This window comes from Oncorhynchus mykiss, unplaced genomic scaffold (genome assembly GCF_013265735.2).
Source record: "Oncorhynchus mykiss isolate Arlee unplaced genomic scaffold, USDA_OmykA_1.1 un_scaffold_215, whole genome shotgun sequence".
In the NCBI taxonomy this organism is placed as follows: Eukaryota; Metazoa; Chordata; class Actinopteri; order Salmoniformes; family Salmonidae; genus Oncorhynchus; species Oncorhynchus mykiss.
In genome coordinates this window covers 593049-613009 of record NW_023493685.1, presented here as the reverse complement: position 1 = coordinate 613009, position 19961 = coordinate 593049, and the positions used below count along the sequence as shown (strand labels likewise).

Sequence of the window (19961 nt, the reverse complement as noted above, 5' to 3'; positions counted from 1 at the left end):
TTGAAAAAAAGCGCACATACCTGGAATTTTGGCTCAAAATGTGTCAATGTATTGCTTCCTGGAACTTTCGAGTTTACAGGCGGGCGCGCTTCTCAATGATTCGGGCCCAGACCAGTCAAGTGTAACAAGGAAAGTAGAACTATCTATATTGGGAGGGAGTATGCATATACATAAACGTTACATGAGCATCAGAACATGTTGAATGGCTTGTTTAGACTTCATAATATGGGCCATGACCTTGTCTATAGACCTCATCTAAAACCAGTGTAATCATTACATTGTGAAAGACCTTGGACTGGACTGGAAAACATGCCGAGGTCTTTCATTGGGAGTTGCTTATCAAATAATGTTTTTCGGCACTGGGAGTGTGCCATTCAATCTTGGAACAGATAGATATGTCAATTGATGGGCCAATTTAACACATTTTGAGAAAGGTTTTAATCGGCTGGTAGCCTAGCGGTTAAGAGTGTTGGGCCAGTAATTGAAAGGTTGTTGGTTCTAATCTTAGAGCCAACTAGGTGAAAAAATCTGTCGATGTGCCCTTGAGCAAGGCAGTAAATGTTGCTCCTGTATTAAATGTAAATTGGCGATGCACGCACATGGGGAGTGTCCGGTGATGTCCTTATTTGAAAGCATTTTTCGGGAAATAGCTGGTTCTATTAATCCTAAAAGCAGGGACAAAAAAAAAAAAATCAGCAATTCTCTTTTGGAATGCGTTCGCTTCTAAATTGAATTTCCTTTATTTGATCCATGCACAAAAGTCAAATTACACATTCAACTTTTTTTGTAGCTTGTTGTTGTTTCATATTTTTGCAGATAGCTCTCATACACAAAACCAAGCGGAGTTTTTGACAAGTCCTGCACATTTCTAGAAGCGCAGCGCGGTACCTCTGAATTGCTCTCTGGGCTATATCATGCCAATAAATGTTGAAATTGTCCATAGAATGGAAAAACGTTTCGCCATAGATTTGAGCCTGATCAGGTAGACTATATCGGTGTCATATATAGGCTCACTGACATCCCTTTCCCTATGCATTTGTTGCAAGTTTGAAATCTCACTTTGGGCTTAATCACTTTGGGCTTAATCACAACTTTAAGAATTCAAAGCTCTCAAGTTTGCACTGTCCATGTTCATGGCCACATATTTTAGACATTTTATTTTGTAGGTTAAAGTGTATAACTGTATTATAATCGTGTTAATATTGCCTATATAATTTTACAATCGTCAATGGTTCTTAATCGGATATCATTAGGCTAAGAGCAATAGAGAATGGGTCTATTTTACCTAGAATGGCGTTTCTTTGTTTGGTGAACCATATAGAAAAGTTTCAATTAATTGGTTTGCGTGGCTTCATCATGCATTTCAGGAATGAGGACTTTATCGATAGGTGAATGAAGGCTACATTTCGTTTGTTGAGGCATCTACTTTCCAACTGTCCCCCAAGTAGCCTATGTGTTTGTTTTCCGTTTTCAGCGTTAAATGTTTAGATGTTTACAGCTGAAGTAACTTAACTAATGTTTATCATTTAACAATTCGGCACATTGCCAGCTTGTATCAGTCTCCATTTGATTTGCTCTGGAATCCGTTGTAGACGCAAGGGTTAGAGGATAGCTATATTGCATCTACGTTAATAAGTCTTCCTTTTTTAGGATAATATCTTGGCCCTATAGTCAAAGGTTCCATTATTCATACACAGCGTGTGTGACTTGCTTAAAATGAGACAGCCATTTTCTCTCGTCTATACCCGCTTCAAGCAGCGGATCGAATGTTCGCAGGGGCTTTGCGGTGTATGAAATGGTCGCTCGGCATAACGCGCTGAGAGTTGGAGGTGTAGCCTAATAAACTACAGATTTGAGTTGTGCAATGGGCGTTCCATGTCAGTTTCAATACATAATCACATTCTGAATTTGCTAACTGACCGAAGAAGCACGCCATTTTAGTTTATTACACAGTGTAACATAGGCAAATGCAACGTTGACGTAGGCACATTTCGAGAAATTGTATTTGATCTTAACGAAAGACAGAATCACTAGTAAGGGGAACGTACAACCTTAGTTTTGGACATATGCGCTTGGATAGTAAACAACAGAAATGCTTCATCGAAATGCATCAACAAGTCTATTTTCAATCAAGGTGTTAGGTGTGGATAGCAAATTCCCAAAGGTGCACATAATACATATCGGAAAATAGGTTTAAATATATCTGGAGTTGGACATACTCTTGTAAAAATTGGCCCATAAATTGTTCTTCTGCTGTCTAAAGGATAACCTAATGTAGTTCCAGGCAGAACACTTTTTTGGTTCCAGGTAGACCCCGTTCACCCAACAAATTAACCCGCAATGAATACTTTAAGAACCCTTTTGGTGAAATTGTTCTGTAACTTAAAGGGGTTCTATATTTGGGAGAGCCGAATAACCATTTATGATTCAAGGTAGCCCAATTTTGCCCCATACACACAGTCATATAAAGCGAGGCCACTTGGCGGTCAATTTGAAGAATATATAATTAGGCTACAAGACGGGCCATTGAACTGGAACAAGAAAACACACACAGGACTATCTTTACAAGTGAAGGACATTAAAGAAATAGCCAACCTCAAGATCGCATAAGAGATCGCATGACTCTGAGATGACTCAGCTTTCTGTAGTCAAACAGAAACCTCGTTGTACACGTTGGAGCATATAAATAGAACAAGTGCGATGTTTCACATTCCCCCTTTATCACCACACCACAACCTTCCAGTGCAGCCAGCCATTGCTGTATCATCTTACATTTACAGACGTAGCCTACTGCAAGGCGTATTTGCCATGAAGCCTAGGGCGAACAACAACTAATAACACCAATCAATTCGAATGACTGTTTTGTGTATTTTTTATGAGATTTTTTAAACACTTCTGATGGGGGCCAGTAGCATACGCCTATATGCCAGTCTAATTATAAAGGATTCACAAATAAGTCAATTAAATGTAATTTGTGAAGATTACATTTATTTTGTGTTAAATCATGGCCAAACACTAATATAATCCGCCAAGATGTATTTGCAGCATCGTTGTTGAATAAACACGAGAGAGAGAGAGAGAGAGAGAGAGAGAGAGAGAGAGAGGCACTGTAAATTCAGTTTGCTTCGAGGCTGTGGTTCTTCTTCTCGAGCTGAAAACATACATGTATTTTATGTGTGTCTGTGGTTTTCCTCTTACTCAGGCTACGCGTTTTGCACAACAGATAATGTCCTCCATGAAAGTAGGACAGCGATCAGCACTTGCGAGTAGTGAGCTGAGTAACCGCGGTTGCCCAGAAACGAGCGAGCCAATAATATTTTACCAACTCGCACTGAGTATCCATGTATGGCTGTCGCCATTGCTGCACTGCAGTAAAGCTGAGACCAATCATCGAGACCACAAAATATGGAGTCCTGCAGTTAGGTGTTACCTAGGTTTAACGCGTTCCCTTAAAATGTAGTCGTTTTAATACCCACATTGTGCTGAAATGTCGGTATCATGGTTTGAGCGTATCAAAATGGTGGTGGCATATGATTTCCAATGCATCCCATGCATCTTTTGTCCGCTGTTCTTTGTCTCCTCGTCCGTAATAAGGCTACAGTGGCCATATCTACGTGTTATATTGAACATGTGTTGTTGGGTAACAGTGTAGGGCGAAATAATCTGGCATCTGAAGGTCAAATACGGAACAAATCCGATGTACATTCTGCTCTCCCCTTCGCATAGGCTCTAGAGCCATTCCACCAAACAAACGAGCGTTTTCTTTCCAAACCCGAAACATATTGTCGGTTTGATGAACCGCTAAGGCGTTATAAACACTATATTTTCACACATTGTGCACACTAGCCATGCTTTGTATGCTATTCAGTAATATACTGTAATTGTGTAACAGCAGGCTTTCCCTGTTTCTTTTGATATTGTGGAAACGCCTGAGTAATTTAGTCATATATCAAATCACATTGTTGACAGAAACGCTCCATAATTTCGTTATCATACAAAGTTGTAAAATAGCTATAATGTAATGTTTAGTATGATATGTAAGTCTCTCTCGCGTTCTCTCTCTCCTTCTCCCTCTCCCCCTCTCCCTCTCTCTCTCTACCTCTCTCTATCTAAATCAAATTAATACATATCTCGTTGTCTCATTATATTTTCATAACTCGTATGATTCCTTCTGGTAACTATGCCCATTTTCTATAGATTATTCTCTTACTTGTACAACGTAGTTGTGTACAAAAAAATGCAGGCTACAGTTGATTACTTGATTTTTCCCAATTTCCTTTTCTGAAAAAGTTTAACCTTTGATTTGGACTTGTATAACACTGTACTCTAATAACTTAGGCCTACTCTTAAATACATTCAGAAGATAACAAACATGGGTTTTCGCAGTTTGATCTTTATGTAATTCATAGCCCTGCCTTCATTACTCTTTATTTTTCACTAAAGAAAGGTTGTAGTTTGCATGGATCAAGGGACAGAACTCAAGGGGTTTATATTTTTATTAATTTGTTTAATAAGTTACCTAACGAGGACTGATAGCCACATTTGGTCAAATACTATAGGTTTCAAATGAATGTGGGTTTCTGTAGGATATGTTTCAGATCTCAGAGTTATCTCTTTATTATAGGAGGCGTAAATCATATTATTCTTTGCTCATGTATAAAAATTATTTATAAAAACAAAATCGTTATGAAAAACACAAAGTCTAAAAACTTTTGTAAGTAAGTCTAATTATTAAAACATGTATAAGTTCATGAGGCAATTAAAGCAACCATAGCGTCTTGATAATAATAATAAACAATAACATTCGTTATAGTAAATACAAAAACTGGTATACATTTTTAACAAACCAACATAATTTATTTGAAGTAATTTGGTTATTTAGCAATGTATTAATATTGTTATCATTATTATTAGTAAGTATACAAATCATTATTGTTATTACCTTGTGCTAGATTATGTTATATGTCATTCTCATGTCATTCTTTTTTCCAAAGACCTGTTTATTCGCGTTATGGCTATGTTATCATATGTTCACATTTCTATGGCTTAGTTGTGTTTGAAATATTTGATCGTTTTCAGTTGTGTTTACCTATTCATCTTCAGACAGTAAAACTTCAAATTCAACTCTTCTTAATTTGACTTTTAATTGTTTTCATCAATTCATAAATCTTCAACTGAATTCGTTTTTTAAAAACTATCGGAAGACCAAAGAGACCAGAGATTCAGCACCCCACAATAAAGTAAATTACCTATGAAAAACAAACAATATCTTAATGAAAATGATACAACTTGAAAGGTCAATTTTAATGGACCTTAATAGAGTTTAGCCTCACGTAGTTGGACATTAATGAACAATAGCGCAAGATTATAAAATAACATACTTTCCCATCTCTAGGCTACACATAGCTGCTATCCTATGCATTTGTATTTAGATTGGTGCATGGGATTCCTGGCAACTAGCTTATCAGTTAGATTCGGTGGAAATACAATCGAGCCTCAAGGTCATGTTCTTATTGATTCTCACTTTGATATTTTCATATCAATTAAATGAATGCTCTTTTTTATATTTCTAAATGCCGATGACTGGCTATTTAAAGATCTGTTCAAGGAAATAGTCACAATGCAAGGTAAGAGGTTGGGTAGACTATACAATGAATTTAAATTAACAAATTATTTTCAAATGGATAATACTTTGGTGTGCCATAGTCAGACGGTTATTTATTCGCTTATGCCAAAGACATTCCTGCGCACAAACCAGACAACCACCAAATCAGCGTCATTTCCTTAGACTCAATAGGAATTGACTCCTCCCCTTCACTTAGCAACCCAGAGCACGTAGCAACAGCTGAGCCAATGCGCTCTACCAGATACGGTCCCACCGACTGCGGTGCTTGGCAACCCATATAAAACGTGATGACGTCTTCCTCTCTGAGCGTATTATGGGATGTGTGGAATTAAACAGCGAGGGCAGTATATAGAAAAATAAATAGCTTATAAACGAGGTTGAAGTAAACATGGAGCTATCGGCTGTTGGAGAGCGTGTCTTCGCTGCCGAGTCCATCATCAAACAACGCATAAGAAGAGTACGCAGTTTATTTTCGTTACACATCCGCGTTTCTAACAATAATGTATGCTAATCGTGTGTTTCTGCACCATCGCAATGACATCGACAATAAGTAGGCCTAATTCTCTCCCTATTTGTTGTTATATTGCAGGGTCGAATGGAATACCTTGTGAAATGGAAGAGCTGGTCTAAAAAGTGAGTAGGCTACACTCTGGTTTGGAAGCTGACAGCAGAGCTTCCAGCCTGTCGTGTTATCTCTCGAATGCTTGTTTTTATGTGCACCAACGTGTGCTCATGACATGTTAAGGCCATGTAACCGAGGCTTGTTGATTGCGTAAAGGGCATGGTTTTGGTAACATTCGCGTACTTTGCTTAGGCTATTTTAACGCACAAACACACGACAAGAGTGTTGCTAACATTAGCAGATTGCTACCTCCACATACGTCGCTGTCCGCAAAGGCAATGCCATAATGAAAGCAACGAGATTCTCAGCCGATATTGTTTCATTTGGTGAACGCTTTCGCCACAAATGTGATACTCTTCTTACGCTACCGTATCGTTCTTTTGGATAGATATAGCACCTGGGAACCAGAGGAAAACATTCTAGATGCGCGCCTCTTCGCTGCGTTCGAAGAAAGGTAAGGTTTTGACAGCACAGCAGGCCTCTTCTGGCAGAGTGCGAATATGTCATCTTGGGCTATCCCCAACAGACGACACGCATTTAACAACTCAAATATGACTCAATTATTTCGAGCGAGTTACGTTTCATACGAAATGTGTATGTATTTATTTCACAGGGAGCGTGAAAGGGAGTTATTTGGGCCTAAGAAGAGGGGACCGAAGCCGGAGACATTTCTGCTGAAGGTGGGGGAATTTAACAGTGACTGTCATGAGTTAGTTAGTCCATGTTTCAGTCATATTTCTTTTCTTACTCATCACCTATGTTTTCCGACAATTGAATCATGAGTCTTGTGGTCTGATAGAATGTTAGACTACAAAATGTCTGATATTCAGCTAATAAATAGATGAAAGTGCAACATTGTCTGTTATCTTGCTCTTTAATTTGTAATTTTTTTACCTCTGCTTTAATTTCCGTTTTGATGTTATTGTTCAAGCTCCAAGTTGAATAAAGTAACACACGTTTCCAAGTTACAGTGGGAAATAAATGTATCGCAAAAGAGTGAATGCATGGGGCTTACTTTTTGTTCAAACATTGTCATTACCAACCAAATTGGCATCATTGTAATAAGGATTTTGGTGTAGGGAAATGGCATGTGGATGAACAATGTCAAATAGGCTATAGGCCTATTTCGTTGTTGGAAAATATCTGCAATGATACAGCTTATTAATAACAGGATTTAGCCTTCCAAGTACATGTTTATGAACCCCCATACTTATCTAACTTGACCACCTTTATACAGGCAAAGGCGAAAGCCACAGCAAAGACTTATGAATGCAGAAGAGAAATGCCAAGGGGGATTCGTGTTTCATACCCTGTTCCGATGCCTATGATTACACCGAGAGCTCGAGAAGGACTACGGGCTGTCGTGCCCACAATCTTTCCCCCTAGCACGGTCAACCGAGGAGAGAGCGTGAGGGTCAGACTGCCAGAGACTGAGAGAAGGCCGCGACCGGCGCCTCCGCACCCATTCATGGCTGAGGAATTTGTCAACATCCCTAGAAAAAGGGGACCTAAACCCAAGTTGCGTTTACGATTCAACATGGAGCCAGACAGCTGTCCAACAGAGGAGCCCGCGAAGAGGAGTCGGTTAGAGGAGCAGCAGGACCCATACGGTCTGTCTAAAATGTCCAGACATTGTCATCATGAAGGCGAAACATCTAAGAGAAGTGTCATCCAGTTGACACGCAGGTTTCAAGAGGGAACGAGCATTGTGCCAAAATCAAACAAAACTCAAAGACTGCTGGGGACTGTGTCCCATCCTGGCACCCATAGCCATGACGGTAGACTCCTCCATAAGGCTAGACTCGATCAACAGAGCCGCAGGACTTTAGAATGCCCTGGGGGCATGTCTGTCCCACACCCCAAACTGAAACATGTGTCCACCAAAAACCATTTCTACAGAGCCAGTGACTCTTCTTCATCCATGCAACAGTCTAGGCCCATTGTTGTCGCCAAATCACCTGCATCGAGGAGTTCTGGAGAGCAGTCAGCAGTGTCTTGGAGGCCTTGTCTGGATAATGTTGAGAATGTGGTGGTAACCGATGTGACAACAAACTTTTTGACAGTCACCATCAAAGAGAGCAGCACAGACAAAGGTTTTTTCAAAGATAATAGATGAAATGAAGTCAGTATCTGCTTCACATAACATGACTAACAATGCAACAGCTATTTGTAAGAAGTTAGTAATAGCTTAATCATGATCATTTGAGATACATTTTCTATAGGCCTAACTATATCCAGAGTTGTATGTTTAATATGTATTATGTCAAAGTATTTAATGTAATAATGACAAAATTAAACATGTCTATCTATATAGTTTATTTGAATATATTTTTTTGGATAACTATTTCATATTTTCATTTAAACTTTTAAATACATTAATTAAGAGTCTTACATTTCCTCACCTTCTAATGGGGCTTTCAATTCAGCCTGGTTTAAATGTGGTAGGCTATAGAGGTATGTAATAGCTGTTATTTAATATAGCAATAAGGACTTTCCCTAATGTTTCATACCATTTTCTGTACACATTTAAAAAAATATATTTAAAAAATATTTTCACATTTTGTATTAACATAATTGCAAGGATAGACATGCATGTATACCTACCTACCTAGTGTAAAGTAGGCCTAATGTTTAAAAATATTTGGAAAATACCTTCCATTATCCATAGCATATTCTATGCAATAAATCGAGAATATTCGTGTGAAAATGTATGTCAGGTAAGGTTCAATGGACGACCTTGACCTATAGTTAACAATTACCCTTATACACAACTCTGTGCTCCGGTGCAGCAGCCAGTGCAGTTGGAGCTCGGCGGTTGAATTGTTCCCTGGACTCCGTGATGTGTGTCAAATCAGTTCAGCACAGCTGGGACTGGGACTGGCGATATTTTAGTTATGACTTCCACTGAACTGCTTTAGAAAAATGCACGAGCAAAACACATCAGTTTCCGATGCTGAGTTAATTTGTATTGGGATTTGAGGTAATCATTTGTAAAAATGTATTTTGTTGGTTTATTCAAATAGCCATTTGGGAATTGTTTTGCGCAATATTCAAAATAACCCGTCAGTGGATTTTCATGACACGACTAATTGTTTGCTTGAAGAAACCTTCGAACATGATAATTAAATGGGACAACGATTAACTGAGGTTTGGTGTTTCTTCAATCAAACAATTAGTTGAAAATTCGGTGTTTAAGTGGTCAGAGTTGAACTTTTTGACAGTGTCTAAATGGTAGGTTTACTTCAGTTATGGTAGGTAACAATTAATTACCGTTTAGCTCTGAAGCATTGGTCATGGTGCGAGCTAATGAGTTTTGATGATCTATTGCTCGTTAGACCAATTTTGTCCTTTCTAATTATTTGTTCACAATCTAGATGGATATTTGCATGGGGTCTTGATTAGCAGACAAGGACGTGCATGTATGTAGTCAATATTTTATCACTTGACTTATTATTCTTAGGTCTATTGACAGACTGCCGAAAGAAATGGCACACATGGGACCACAGACTGCTTCATCTTTTGGATCTTGAATTTGACCACAACCTTTTAATTAAATGAGTCGAACGCTCATTAAAAACAATACAAAATATCATGTCCAACTGCATCTTAGAAGTATTCCTACTTTTGATAATGCCAATATCTAATGGCTTCTGCATTGTAGATTTTCTTAGTTATCTATAGCCTAATATAATACAGGTGTTTACATTCATGTCAGCCTAACAGTTGACTTTTCTATCTTTTGGAAAGTACGAAAAATGACCCATCATCACACACCCTGATGACCCACGCCTCCTTTTATAAACTGAGCTATATGACTCGCCTAGTTAAATAAAGGTTCAATATTAATATGTACTGCAATCCATTTCTCTCGCACGCCTGGGACTATAGGCCAACCCATGTGCATGTGCAACGTTATGTCTCCTAATTGTTTTAGGCCTAAGCATATGTATTTTGCGACAAGCAATGTATAGACGGTGCCAGACGCACGGCAGTGGGGTAAGCTATATTACAATACAGGGACCAGAGGGCACGGGAGTCTCATTGCAGGTGGTTGCCGTCGGGGACCGTTTTAGCCAGCCATGGGTTGGTCTTGGGCAGGAGGGCCATGATCGTTCAAAAGGTGCAGATGAAACGCGGATGCTGCTGGATGTGTGTGATGATGGGACGTCTGTGTGGCATATTTTACTATTTTCATATGATGTGGTCGTGCCTCGATATGGGATGGGGTGCTTGCCCTTGCAGGTACGGCAGTAACCCTCAAGACCCGGGTGGAGTGTCACAGACTCAACTCTGTTGCCATAAGCCTATGAGCTTTTTATTTTATCATTCACGATTTTAATATATATTATTCAATAGGAGTTATAATACCACATTAAAGAAAAATATTACTTTGGCCAATTAGCATAATGCGTCTTATGGACAGTTGATGTTACAAAATGTAAATGACATGCCTGCAGGGAGACAGAAATATTACATAAATATTACAGCTGAGCTAGAGGCTGACTGTGACCTTAAATCATCTCTGGCATTTCTAACACTCTGGCCCATTATTTTAATTGAGGACCCCAAACGAGCCCATTTTATTGCTTGAGGTCCCCATTATTAGCCAGATAATGATACTTTTGCGAAGAAAAAAACAAGTTATGCAGGCAAAAAATGGACCAGCCCTTCTGGCATTTGCCCGAAATGCCAGATGGCTAGTCTGCCCCTATGGGACACTGAACCACTAGCCTAGAATTCAGTCAGTCTGGGAGCTGAATGCCACTCGGACTAGAGGGTTATTCTCTCTCTTTTCGTAGCATAACAAAGTGTCCATTCATGTTACTCTCCCCAGGGAACTGGGCTCTGGCCTCCGAACACGTGACTCAAACAGACCAACCTGAGAGCGCGTGTGAAAATGAACCTGGCTGTGACAACAGCGCGAGCCACTCAACTGCCATTGACAGTTACAAGGCCTTCCCTTACAGCTGAATTCTGATAGACGATTGAAAATAATAGCTATTCCTGGGTATAGTTCGGAATACTTTTTATAGACTAAATTAAAATAGTGTAGGTTAATAAATACATACATTATTAATGTTTAAAATGAATGAAAGGGGTCCTATTTTAGCTCTTTGCAATTTTAGCTCTATGTTATTACTACACAGTAGGCCTATGTCTGTTACATTTCCACCTGGTTGAGGAAAGGACATATCCTTTTCGTAAGCCTATACCCTAGCAGAGGACTTTCCCCGCAGCTGAGAAAACATCTGCCTAAATTCTCCATATGAGTGCAATTTACCAAACCACATTCCCATCAAAACGCATAAGCCTTTGATCTCGCACCACCGGAGGGGGCCAACTAAGTCCTGTGAACAACCAACAGTGGTTGCTGGAAAACCCCGCAAGATGTCGCCATGGTCTTGACTTGCACCTTTTGTTGCTTGGGCCCAGAAGGATTGCTATTTTGTTCACAGGGTTTTAACCCTCATCAACGTTAAACCGAGACGCGCATGACCTGCATTTTCCAGATGTGCATTACATGTACACGGCCACTAGATAGAGCCCAAGTATCAAAAATACTTTATACATTTTTCAGTTCTTGGCCTGGGCCTGTTCCTAGTTGGATGGATTTCGTCATCATTACCGTTATTCGCCCTCCCCATCTCCTTCACCCCCACTCACCACCCAAACTATACTATCTGTGGCCGTTAGGCCTACCATTCGTTTTTATAGAACCAAGCCTATCATTACAAAATGCGATTTCAATTATCTGCATATATATACAAACAACATCGTATTATTTTGTTCATTTATTTTATGAGTTATTTACTTTTATAGGCCAATGTTTAGGGGTTGAATGTGCAAATATAAAGTGTTCGGAAAATACGTCTCAATACTAGCCTACATAAATAAAAGGCTTCTAAATAAGAAGTAATTGGCATTTGTCGGCATTTATTTCCCAGTTTCACGAAGGCTCCAATTATCCAGGTGTGGAAAAGTTGTGAGTCACGCAGTGCACTTGAAGGTAACAGATGGCTGGAGCCTGTACTGCGGATCGTCTTTTCACTGAACTAACCTAAAACAAAAGCTAAAAGAGATTGAACGCGTATTAAATCGTGTGGGAACGTAGGCCTAAATAATGCGATTTTATAAATGTAATTACGTTTTGGTCAACCTTTTTCGATTATTGGACCCACAGGCTATTCCGATTGATAGCCCATACCTACAATTTGCCACAAATAGCCTACATGTTGTTTTTTCCATTTTACACAACTTCTATCATTAAATGATGTCACGACAAATAAAAATTACCGCCTTTGAAACGGATTCGATTTACAAATCTTTGGGCTTGGTAATTACGCCATTGATTGATTGATTGAATTTAAGTTGTAAAATACATACATAAGCGCGCTCCAGCCAGTGACGCCTCCACATACAATGTAAGAAAATCATCAAGGATAACACAATTAAGCTTATTAGCTTATTTCCATTGTGGTCCAACGGTAATGATGACGAAATCCATTCCCGGTTGTATCAACCTTCATCATCCTCACACATACACACATACAATAGCGAGGACATCCATTTTCTACCAACGCTGTCAGGGGGCTAGGGTGCACATGGCTAATCATACAACACAGCCGCAGCGTCAGTCACAGGCGTCCACAGATGTTGCTAAGAGAGCATCTCAGTGAGCTAGCAGAAGGATTGGAGCGGAACATTGGTGATGTTTTCTCACCAAGTTGATTTTGGATTCTATTTTTATTCCTATATTTGGTGGTTGCAATGTCGCCAACTCTAAGGCTGATTTTCATGTATGTACTGTTCCTCTGCTGTTTGTCTCCCTGCGCGGCAGACCTATGCAACTGGAGTGGAAGGTGAGGGATTATGCTTTTTTTTAGTAGCCAGAATTCCAAACTGGTAATTGACTTTGAGATTGCGTTTGCCGTTCTAAAAACTTTGTTGTCTAAATATTTATGGTTATTATCTGTTTAGATAATAGAGATAATATACATATTCTCTGTGAGTATAGGCTAATCTCTCGTCGTATATTATTTTCTGACCTGCGTTGTTTTCTGAGTGAGTGTGCCCATTTGAACCCGTCTCCTTGTTCATGGATTGCAGTGGTTTGGCGCGTGAGGCTGAGGCTAACTCGCGAACTGTGCAGCAGGTGCGGCTGCGTTGCACAGAGGGTTCGGTGGAGTGGGTCTACCCGGGCCAGGCGCTTCGGGTCGTCCTGGAACCCAACCTGTCCTCTGCGCGACACACAACGGTCTGCATCAAACCGTTCCGCAGCTTCAACGGTGCCAGCGTCTACATCGAGCGGGCTGGGGAACTTGACCTGTTGATGACGGATGGAGGGCGGCCGGAGCAGGTGTTCTGTTTCCCGGCGGACGGACCTCAGAAGCCAGCCATCTTCCTCCTGGCGAACCCGCAGAGGGATATCAGCCAACGCGCAGTAGGCTTCAGATATGAGTTGCTGGGCAATCGGACCACTGCGAACAACCTCGGCCAAAGTGTGTTGCAGGGTGAGTATTTGACAGTTGTGGAAAAATTACCAAATGTCATAGTTGAGTAAAGGTAAAGGTAAATTCCTTAATATAAAATTACTTAAGTAAAAGAGGAAGTCACCCAGTAAAATACTACTTGAGTAAAAGTCTAAAAGTATTTGGCTTTAAATGTACTTAAATATCAAAAGTAAATGTTATTGCAAAACTATACTTAAGCATAAAAAGTAAAGTAAAAGTATAAATAATAAAGAATGGCTTATGTTAAGCAAACCAGACGGCACAAGCTTATTTATCGATAGCCAGGAGCACACTAACACGCAGACATAATTTACAAACGAAGCATTTGTGTTTAGTTAGTTTGCCAGATCAGAGGCAGTAGGGATGAACAGGGATGTTCTCTTGATAAGTGCGTCAATTGGACCATTTTACTGTCCTGCTAACCATTCAAAGTGTAACGTATACTTTTGGGTGTCAGGGAAAATGTATGGAGTAAAAAGTACATTATTTTATTTAGGAATGTAGTGAAGTAAAACTAAAAGTTGTCAAAAATATAAAGTGAAGTACAGATACCACAAAAAACGACCTAAGTAGTAGGCTACGTTAAATTATTCGAATTTAAGAACTTTGCACCACTGACATTTGGAGACAATACGAATTCTCTATTTGTATGACATGGTCATAAGATGTTCATTTGACACTTTTGTTGGAGTTGCAATCCCAATTGTAAATAGACCTAATCATTTATTGATATAACAAAAATAATGTATGTTTTGTCAGTTGTATTGGTGTCAAAAAAGAACATTACAGTGAAGAATGAAAGTGATCAACATGTATCCTTAATGCAAATCATCATGCCTTCAGTTGTTTTTAAGTGTTTTTACTTTAGAATCATCTTCTTGACCATCATTTAACCATTTCCAAGCAAGTGCATGAATAATAAAACACTGATACATTATAACTTAATCATAGAAGACAATAAACTCCTAGCATCACAGCACACGGCACAAGAGGTGGGCCCATTCACTGTGTGGGTGGAGGGGTGTGCTGGGGAGACTGAGGGACAGTTTGGGGCCCAAAGAAATCAGTCAATTATCCAATTAAAAACCAAATCCAATCTTGCCTGGTCTAGGAAGCAGCTGCTGACCGGTCTGTTGTTTTGTCTGGTGGTCTCATTTCCACCGGAGGGACAAAGCTAGGGAGCAGGGGCCAGGGTGGCGGAGGGCCATTGGCCCCCAGGTATCTCAATGGAGACAGCAAATACTTGTTGGATTCTACAGATGCCTCATCTCTGTGTGGGCCTGTCTCAATGAGGTGACGTCATTCTCCTGTCCTGGTGATGTCTGTCTGTCTGAGTCCTTCTCTCCCAATATTGACAGAGTGGAGGAGTTCAGTGGAGGATACCAGTGATTGGGGTCACCAGTCTGGGTCATTCAATTAGACCGCTAAACAATAGAAGTCAAACATGGAGGTTGAGACTCATCAAGGCTTTTGATCTGTGTGGGTAGTGCTAGTATGGTGGAGGAGATGTGAATGGAGTAGAGACGCATGCCAGACATTCCTCCATCTGACCCCTTGGCTTGTTGTCTGGATGAACTGAGGAGGGATGGATGAATGGAGGGATGGAGCTGCTGGTATGTGTGTGTCAATGGACTGGCAAGGTGTCTGTAATCCTCATCCATCAATCAGTTATCTCAAGCCCAGCCGTCACAGTAGGGTGATGGGTGTGGTCTGAAGTGTTGAAAGTGGACCCTCACAGTAGGACGTTGGGGGTGGTCTGAAGTGTTGAAAGTGGACCCTCACAGTAGGGTGTTAGTTGTGGTTTGAAGTGTTGAAAGTGGACCCTCACAGTAGGGCGTTGGGTGTGGTCTGAAGTGTTGAAAGTGCACCCTCACAGTAGGGTGTTGGGTGTGGTCTGAATTGTTGAAAGTGGACCCTCACAGGTGGGTGTTAGTTGTGGTCTGAAGTGTTGAAAGTGGACCCTCACAGTAGGGTGTTAGTTGTGGTCTGAAGTGTTGAAAGTGGACCCTCACAGTAGGGTGATAGTGTCCAGTAAGATGATCACTATAAGAAGTGTTAATATGAGAGAAAGAGAGAAATGGGTGGTGATGCAGAGTATGGAGTGGGCAGAGGGAGGGAGAGAGAGAGAGATTGTGAAGTGAGAGAGAGAGTGATTAGAGAGAGAGAGTTGTGAGATGACAAGTGAAGTGAAAGGATGTGCTTTGGTGCTCCCAGGGTGATGTGTGTCCCTTTCCTCTGCATAGACCAACACTATAAACTTCTCTCTCTCCTCCCACAGCTAGCTGCCGTCCCTGCAATGACACAGAGCTCCTCCTGGCCATCTGCAGCAGTGACTTTGGTATGTATCAATATAACATAAATAATTCATTATTGTTCTTATTTACAAATCTAGATCCTATATCAAACATTTATTAAAACGGTAAACAACTATAGCTTTTGACTCGTTGTGTCCTATCTCTTTAGTTCTCCATAGATCCATGTAGCCCAATCTGTCCCCTCATCAGCTGGGTATCACCACTCATTTATTCTACAAAGGCCTGGGGTGGAGTCAGTGAGTGGGTGTTGGAAAGGAGATTTTGTGTCTGTGTGGATGTGTTATGGTGGGGGGGGGGGGGGGGGGGGGGTAGTGGGCCTGATCTGTTCCCAGCGAACAGCTTCTGTAGCTGGGCAGAGGGGCCTGACAGATGTGAGGGCTGAGGCTGCACAATGGGAGACCCATTGGCTTAAGGCTGCAACAGAGCAGAAGCAATAGTGCCATTGAGTCCACTTCATTTATAGGCTGACTCCCGTGCCCTGATCTCACAAGTCGCCATCATCAACTTTTTGATGAGAGAAAATAGCTGGCTAATGAAAGTGTAAATGGCCACAGAGAGTGAAAGGAGGGAATGGAGGGATTTCTGTAGAGTGAGTGGGGGACGTTGAGATTGAGAGGAGGGAGAGTGAGTGGGGGATGTGGAGACTGAGAGGAGGGAGAGTGAGTGGGGGACGTGGAGACTGAGAGGAGGGAGACTGAGTGGGGGATGTGGAGACTGAGAGGAGGGAGAGTGAGTGGGGGACGTGGAGATTGAGAGGAGGGAGAGTGAGTGGGGGATGTGGAGACTGAGAGGAGGGAGAGTGAGTGGGGGACGTGGAGACTGAGAGGAGGGAGAGTGAGTGGGGGATGTGGAGGCTGAGAGGAGGGAGAGTGAGTGGGGGACGTGGAGATTGAGAGGAGGGAGAGTGAGTGGGGAATGTGGAGACTGAGAGGAGGGAGAGTGAGTGGGGGACGTGGAGACTGAGAGGAGGGAGACTGAGTGGGGGATGTGGAGACTGAGAGGAGGGAGAGTGAGTGGGGGATGTGGAGGCTGAGAGGAGGGAGAGTGAGTGGGGGATGTGGAGACTGAGAGGAAGGAGCGTGAGTGGGGATGTGGAGACAGAGAGAGTGTGAGTGAGTGGGGGATGTGGAGACAGAGAGAGGGTGAGTGAGTGGGGGATGTGGAGACTGAGAGGAAGGAGCGTGAGTGGGGGATGTGGAGACAGAGAGAGTGTGAGTGAGTGGGGGATGTGGAGACAGAGAGAGTGTGAGTGAGTGGGGGATGTGGAGACTGAGAGGAAGGAGCGTGAGTGGGGGATGTGGAGACTGAGAGGAAGGAGCGTGAGTGGGGGATGTGGAGACAGAGAGAGGGTGAGTGAGTGGGGGATGTGGAGACTGAGAGGAAGGAGTGTGAGTGGGGGATGTGGAGACAGAGAGGAAGGAGCGTGAGTGGGGGATGTGGAGACTGAGAGTGAAGTTTCTGGAGGGAAGATTTTAATCCTTTTTCCACTCATACTCACACAGCAAGATCCTGTTAACTTTTTAATTTCCCTCTTGGCCCTTTAAAAAAACACATTATTGAAATGCACATAACAATTTAGATCACCTGAATCATACTGTATTGGTGGCTGTTTAATTGATACATTTTTCATCTTTCTGTTCATATTAATTGGTTTTCATTACAATAAAACATAACCATAAATGATTGGGATGACTGAAAACAGTCTCTAATGTTAGTCCCCTCCTCTGCCCCTCCAGTGGTTCGCGGCTCCATCAGGAACGTATCCCACAATGCTGAGCGGCAGACATCGTTGGTGGAGGTCTCAGAGGCGAGGGTGTACCGGCAGCGTAGCGGGGTGTTCGAGCGCCACACTGGCACCATAGGGGTTCCCGGTTCCAGTTCCTCATGGCACGGTCACATCCACACACTGTTACAGTGTCACGTAAAGCCTGGGGGAGGAGAGTTCCTATTCACAGGGACAGAACACTTTGGGGAGGCCTGGCTGGGTTGTGCCCCCCGCTATAAAGACTTCATGTCCCTCTACCAATCAGCTTGGGCGGCTCGTCAGAACCCCTGTGAGTTCCCGCTGGACTGAGGGTGTGTCCCAGTTCCTAGTGGCGATCCATGAGCCCTGTGACCTATATGTAGGGTTTATTTTCTTAAATGGAACACATTGAGTCTCTTCTTTCTACCCCAGTTGGCATGGTAGAGATTATGTCGCCGTGGCAGCAAGCGAGCGAGATGAGTTCCTCACGACCACAGCGGTTTGAGAGATGTTGTCCCTTCTACTCCTCATGAATCTATACCACTCCAAACACCAGCAGGGACAAATCTGTTGGAGCACTTGTAGAGCACAAGGAGTACAAGGCCCAGGGCAGGGGCCCACAGGGGACCCATCCAGCCAGCACTAGAGGGGCCACCACAGCCCCTGCCGGCCCCAGCGGGGAAAGACTTAGAGAGCCTGGCCCTTTGTCTGTCTCTCTTCTCAACGCCCACAGCTCCCAGAGACTAAAAATGGTTTGACTGCTGCTTCACGCTTTCTCTCCCCACACCAACTGCTGCTTCACTCTTTGTCTCTCCCCACACCAACGGCTGCTTCACTTTTTGTCTCTCCCCACACCAACGGCTGCTTCACTCTTTGTCTCTCCCCACACCAACTGCTGCTTCACGCTTTCTCTCCCCACACCAACTGCTGCTTCACTCTTTGTCTCTCCCCACACCAACGGCTGCTTCACTCTTTGTCTCTCCCCACACCAACTGCTGCTTCACTCTTTGTCTCTCCCCACACCAACTGCTGCTTCACGCTTTGTCTCTCCCCACACCAACTGCTGCTTCACTCTTTGTCTCTCCCCACACCAACTGCTGCTTCACTCTTTGTCTCTCCCCACACCAACTGCTGCTTCACTCTTTCTCTCTCCCCACACAAACTGCTGCTCTCTTCAGAGGACACCTCTCACAGGTGTCCTCTGAACTACTGTGGCAGGAAATCCTATGAATTTAATGTCTGATTGTTAGGTTTTATGTGGTCTTGTTTATTCCTTTGTACAATAGGTTTTGAAATATTTTATTGTAATGTAAATGAAGTGTTTTGTAAATTCACAAGGATTTGCTTATTTACATATTGATTGTATCATTTTGGTTTTATTACAGGGTATGGATGATGCTACAGTGTAGGTGCAAACCTTCAGTTTGATTACCATTTATTGCCAAAATATATAAGCAATGCTTGTGGGGATTTCTTGTGTACTTTTTTGATTGACTTGCAATGCACTTTCAACCAATTACTTCAACTTTTGAACAAGAGATTTATATTATTCTTCATAACATTCTTTATTATGGTTCTTGAGCATTATGGGAAAATATTTGTTGAAAATAGCTCCTCCTGTAGGAAATAATGATCATGAACGTTTGCATTGCAATTTTCTGCAACACATTTAAATGACAAAAACATCTATTGCACTATTGTATCTATTGTCTATTAAAATAATACTGTTAAATATGGTACAGATGTATTTTCATTTCACTCATTGAGCTTTTGGCATTAAGTGTTAGACAACCCTTAGCATTAGAGGGAGAGTTTGAAAGATGAGGGGATGTCAACCCCAAACCCCCTCACCTCTGCCCCCCAATCACCAGGCCTCCCCTCAGTGTTAGCCTGGGCGTGGCAGCCCCTCCTGCTCTATTGTGGGTAGTCAGTGGACTGAGTGACGCAGACAGAGTGGGGTTTTACAGAGCTGCTGGGATCGTGAATGAAGAAGACCATTTTTCTTCAGCTTTAAGATTGATTATATGTCTCAGACCCTCTGTCCTTCATCAGCCACATTCAACAGACCTGGGCTTTAGATGGAAGCAGTGGGATTTAAATTCACGTCTCAGAAGAGGCTGGAGCCAAAACTCAAGGCACTGTA

General features: G+C 42.0%; 2 protein-coding genes across 3 annotated transcripts; both read left to right on the top strand.

The window, feature by feature from the left end:
* The first annotated feature begins 5864 nt into the window (after positions 1-5864).
* On the top strand, positions 5865-8557 carry LOC110519423 (chromobox protein homolog 8-like). Its single transcript, XM_036972982.1, has 5 exons — positions 5865-6083; positions 6216-6259; positions 6637-6702; positions 6862-6928; positions 7486-8557. Exons 1-5 carry the CDS (start codon positions 6015-6017, stop codon positions 8362-8364), a joined length of 1125 nt encoding a protein of 374 aa, XP_036828877.1. The 5' UTR covers positions 5865-6014; the 3' UTR covers positions 8365-8557.
* Positions 8558-8812: 255 nt separating this feature from the next.
* LOC110486817 (meteorin-like protein) lies at positions 8813-19554 on the top strand. 2 transcript variants are annotated; one of them, XM_036972978.1, is made up of 4 exons: positions 8813-13108; positions 13356-13759; positions 16038-16097; positions 17811-19554. In XM_036972978.1, the coding sequence occupies exons 1-4, from the start codon at positions 13017-13019 to the stop codon at positions 18146-18148; spliced, it is 894 nt and encodes a 297-aa protein (XP_036828873.1). In that variant the 5' UTR covers positions 8813-13016; the 3' UTR covers positions 18149-19554. The 2 variants fall into 2 exon arrangements, with proteins under 2 accessions (XP_036828873.1, XP_036828874.1); XM_036972979.1 differs by lacking the exon at positions 16038-16097.
* The last annotated feature ends 407 nt before the right edge of the window (positions 19555-19961 follow it).

Excerpts from the sequence above, each read along its gene's own strand:
- LOC110519423 (XM_036972982.1), top strand. The coding sequence starts at position 6,015 with ATGGAGCTATCGGCTGTTGGAGAGCGTGTCTTCGCTGCCGAGTCCATC. Across the intron at positions 6,084-6,215 it reads TCAAACAACGCATAAGAAGA|GGTCGAATGGAATACCTTGT; the intron begins GTACGCAGTTTA and ends GTTATATTGCAG. Across the intron at positions 6,260-6,636 it reads TGGAAGAGCTGGTCTAAAAA|ATATAGCACCTGGGAACCAG; the intron begins GTGAGTAGGCTA and ends TCTTTTGGATAG.
- LOC110486817 (XM_036972978.1), top strand. The coding sequence starts at position 13,017 with ATGTCGCCAACTCTAAGGCTGATTTTCATGTATGTACTGTTCCTCTGC. Across the intron at positions 13,109-13,355 it reads CTATGCAACTGGAGTGGAAG|TGGTTTGGCGCGTGAGGCTG; the intron begins GTGAGGGATTAT and ends CATGGATTGCAG. Across the intron at positions 13,760-16,037 it reads CGGCCAAAGTGTGTTGCAGG|CTAGCTGCCGTCCCTGCAAT; the intron begins GTGAGTATTTGA and ends CTCCTCCCACAG.